Source organism: Bidens hawaiensis, unplaced genomic scaffold, assembly GCF_021521415.1.
Source record: "Bidens hawaiensis isolate Kalapana, Puna unplaced genomic scaffold, B.hawaiensis_p1.1 tig00005944_1, whole genome shotgun sequence".
NCBI classification, from domain to species: Eukaryota; Viridiplantae; Streptophyta; class Magnoliopsida; order Asterales; family Asteraceae; genus Bidens; species Bidens hawaiensis.
This window is the reverse complement of record NW_027491393.1, coordinates 164412-168625: the sequence shown is the minus strand read 5'-3', so window position 1 is coordinate 168625 and position 4214 is coordinate 164412. Positions and strand designations below refer to the sequence as shown.

General features: G+C 39.7%; 1 protein-coding gene across 1 annotated transcript; it reads right to left on the bottom strand.

Annotated features, from left to right (window-relative positions):
* Window positions 1–341: 341 nt before the first annotated feature.
* LOC143631115 (inositol transporter 1-like) lies at window positions 342–3777 on the bottom strand. Its single transcript, XM_077099965.1, has 5 exons — window positions 3509–3777; window positions 2318–2724; window positions 2125–2232; window positions 1846–2031; window positions 342–968 (listed from the first exon to the last, which is right to left on the bottom strand). Exons 1-5 carry the CDS (start codon window positions 3648–3650, stop codon window positions 342–344), a joined length of 1470 nt encoding a protein of 489 aa, XP_076956080.1. The 5' UTR covers window positions 3651–3777.
* Between the last annotated feature and the right edge of the window lie 437 nt (window positions 3778–4214).

Here is a 4214-nt window from a genome sequence, read left to right as displayed (position 1 = left end):
TAATTTTAGATATTATAACTTTATTTTGGTTATATTAATTATTTTATTTGAAAATGGAGGGAACCGTTGAATTAGTGACCGTTTTCTTGATATTGTGAAAGAAAATGAAATGTATTAGGATGTGATGTGATGCTAACGTAGAAGTAAAAAGTAAATTAACATCCACACCTATCGATGTAATTAAACCCAAACCCAGGACACCCTTCACTTTTGTTACTTTAATTTATTTTCGCGTTGTGCTCGCATCGTTTCATAAACGTTTTAATCACACAAAACACCTAAACACAAATCAACCAGCATCTTGATCCCAAAACCATGGAACTGCATATGAACTTTCGTGTCTATTCAAGAAGCGGTACACCTTTACGACCACTGCGAGCTCGCTCCCGCCATAATTTCTCAACCTCTTCGAAAGTCAACCCTTTGGTCTCCGGTACGAACACAACCACAAAACCAACCGCAGCCACCGCAATTCCCGCCAATATCAAAAAAGTCACCCCGGTCCCAACCGCATCAGCAACTGAAAGAAAGCTTTGAGCCACTATCAAATTTGACACCCAGTTCACCGTAGCTGACATCCCGCCACAAATCCCACGATATGATTCCGAGTATATTTCAGAATTCACGGTCCATGGAACGGGCCCCATCCCAGGGGCGAAGGAGCTGATGTAAAGGACTAACCCGAGAACCGCAACCCACCCAATGTTGGTGTGTCCGGATGATTCAAGGAAGAATGCAACTGACAGGAGGACCAATGAGAGAATGACACCTGTCAAGCTGCTGAGTGCCAACTGTCGGCGGCCAACGTGGTCAATTAGGTAGATTCCGACTATTGTTCCCGCAGCGTTCATTAATGCTACTATGAGAGATAGTTGAAGGGCTAATTGGTTTGACCCGAAACCCGCCATTTGGACTATGGTTGGGCTGTAATACATGACGGTGTTGATACCGGTAAATTGTTGAAATGCCTGCAAGTTAAAATTTTGTTGTGAAGGGCTATATAGTTAATAAATGTGTTGGCATGCTGAAGTGTAAAACCAAATGCGACAATTTGGCTCGTTCAGTTATGAATAGATTGTTTTGACTTATGTATTGTTTCTAACAGGTAAAGAAAAGATAACCAAAAGTGCGGTTTTAGTGAATGAATCATCCGAAATCTAATTATTTGAAAAACATAAATTTGGAACTAAAAGCTTTTTGGGTCTGGATTGTTAATGGGTCAAAATGGGCAGGTCTGGATAGTTAATGGGTCAAAATGGGCGGATCTGAATTGTTAATGGGTCAAAATTTGCGAGTCTGGGCCGTTATTGGGTCAAATTGACGCGTCTTGATCGTTAGCGGGACAAAATGGGATGGTCTGCTAACGTTCCAGGCCAACCCATTTTGACCATTAACGATTCAAACCCTCCAATTAGGACCCACTGACAATCCAAACCCTCACATATTGACCCATTATCCAGATGCTCCCATTTTAGCCCATTAATGATCGACCCTCCCATTTCAACCCATTAACAATCCAGGCAGAAGGGCTGGCAAATCGTGTCTTATCGTGTTTAACAGGTAAGAGATGACGCGATTAACACAAGTATCAAATATGAAAACAACTCGTTTAACACGTGGCTTTGGAGGTTTGAGCGTGGTCGTATGTTTTATACTTTTATGTATCAAGAATGAGAAATAAACTCTAGCCTCCTATTTTTAATATTTTTTAAAAAGGCATAAAATTGCATAGTGTACTTTTTGTGCTAAATAGGTCATATCGTGTCTAAACAGGTACCCGATTTGCCAGCCCTGGACCAGACCCGCTCAATTTGCCTAACCCATTACCCAACCCTCCATTATTACCTGCAAACCTGCTCCAGCCACAAATGCAAGTCTGATTTCTTTAATTCTGAAAACGTCTCTGTATCTTACAGAATTCCCGCCTCTCTGTTCTTCCTCCAAAGCAGCCGAAAGATACTGAAGTTCATCCTTTAACCGATCAGGATCGTAAATCTTTGACAGTGTGGCAACTGCCTCCGAACTACTTCTCTACATAACACAAGAACACGCTTTAAAACATTTACAGACTCATAAATGAAAGTAAAACTGTTCATAACAAACTTGAAACACAAAGCATTTTACATTCTTGTAAAGCCAACGTGGTGATTCAGGCAAAAGCAACATCAATAAAAACTGAAGAATAGCAGGCACCGCAGCAATTCCAAGCATCCACCGCCACGTCCCACGAACCTATTACAAAAAAACCAACACGGGTCAACAAAAAAAGTCAACAAAAGTCAATAAAAGTCAGCAAAAAAAAAGATAAAAAACTCACCTCTGTGAAGCCAAGATTAACAAGGTAAGAAAGAAACTGGCCACCAGTGATCATAAGCACATTGGTGCTTACAAGACCACCTCTAATTTCTGAAGGTGCTGCTTCTGCAATATACATTGGGGCGGTAACTGAAGCTATACCGACACCGAGCCCGACCAATAACCGACCAAATATAAGAAAGTATGGGTCGGGTGCAGCCGCCATCACAAAAGCCCCGAGTGCAAATATGACATCAGCAACAAGTGTAGCAGTTTTGCGCCCTTGCACATCGTTTAACCACCCACCGGCTGCAGCCCCGATCATGGCACCAAGTAAAGCCATGCTTACAATTGTTTCCTGTAAGAAGCTGCTTTGATTAACCGCCTCGAAATCATCACGAATGTACAGAAGGGCTCCTGATATGACCCCTGAAACAAATGTTTTGCATACTAATTATATATACGGATATGATATGTGTGATCAGCGATTGCTGATACGGGTGCAAACGAGCTGAGGCTGAGCCGCTCGTGAGCTACTCAAGCTCAGATCAATAAGAAGCTCGAAACAAGCCGAGCCCGAGCCTCAAATAAAGCTTGTTTAGTTATCGACCCTTGCGTTTAGGCTTGTCGAACCTTAAAAGCCAAGTGTATTTTAAGTTTTACCTCTATTGGACTTCTATATATTAATTTAACTGAACAGTCTAGCTGATGCAGGAGCATTTATATTTAATTGGAATCTTTTATTTTATTTGTTTATCTTTTATTATTTTATGTTTATCTTGTTTCTATGTTTATCTATTTTCCTTCAATCCTTTGTTTAGTACATGGTTGGTTAGTTTAGTTTCTGACTGAATTTTTTTTATTGAATTATAAGAACTTTGTTCTTGAACCTTTGGTTCGATTATGGTCTTTGATTAACTAATCGTTCTTGAGCCATTTGATCGCTTCCATAACTGCATCACTAGCTTTGGCTCGTTTAAGGTACTACTCGAGCTCGAGCTGAGTGTAAGCTAGTTTAAGGTTTCTCTTAAAATATATAAAAACGTGCATAAATTAATTAATAAATAATAAACGAGCCGAGCCCGAGCCCGATCTTGAAAAATCAATTCGCTAGCCAAGCTCGAAATCTAGAAAAAGAGTTTGAAAGCTCGGGCCTAGTCGAGTGAGTTCGTTTACACCCCTAAATTTGGTGAGAAGAGAGGCGAATGAATACCCGTGTCATAACCGAAAAGCAGACCACCAATGCCAGCAACCAGAGTCAAACCCAACACATACTTGTTGCTAAAATATGTTATCTTCTTGTCATCAGCAGCATCTATAAGCCCAGAACTCCCTGGCATCAAGTCAATTGTCATCTTTTTCCTTAAATAACTTTAGCCCGTTGTCAGATCTCACCAACAGATAAGTTTGTTTCAATGGGGCAAATGGTCGAACAGGTGGTGGGCATAACAACACCCAGTTAAATTAATTGCTGCAATGATTCGTTTCTGATCTGTTTTTTAACCAAATGGCAAGTTAAAAACAGTTATGGGTGATTATAAGATTCTTGAAATTGGAGTAAATAAAAGAAAATGCAGAGGTTTTTGTTTTTGTTTTTTTTTTTTTTTTGAGGTTTAAAAGTGATAAAAATGAGAACTTGTTTGGGCAATTTGGAAGGATAAGAATCCCGTGAAAAATTGAGACCGATTTGGGCATTTGGCAAATGGGACCGACCATATTTAAATCAAAAAAACATTGTGTGTTTTGTAAGAACACATGTGTCTTGAAGGTAGTCGTTGGTGTTAGGCCCACCAGAAAAATTATTTATTTTTGAACAAAACTGTATTGATAGATTATTGACGGATCCAATCATTTTCATTTCATCCACATAAGTAAACTCATCATAAATGTATTAAATGAGCTTTATTAAGTTTTGGAGG

What these genes read in the sequence shown, in the direction of transcription:
- LOC143631115 (XM_077099965.1), bottom strand. Translation starts at nt 3,650, where the DNA reads ATGACAATTGACTTGATGCCAGGGAGTTCTGGGCTTATAGATGCTGCT. An exon ending in GCTTTTCGGTTATGACACGG is followed by an intron (nt 2,725 to 3,508) that starts GTATTCATTCGC and finishes CATTTGTTTCAG; the next exon opens with GGGTCATATCAGGAGCCCTT. An exon ending in CACGTTGGCTTTACAAGAAT is followed by an intron (nt 2,032 to 2,124) that starts GTAAAATGCTTT and finishes TGTGTTATGTAG; the next exon opens with AGAAGTAGTTCGGAGGCAGT.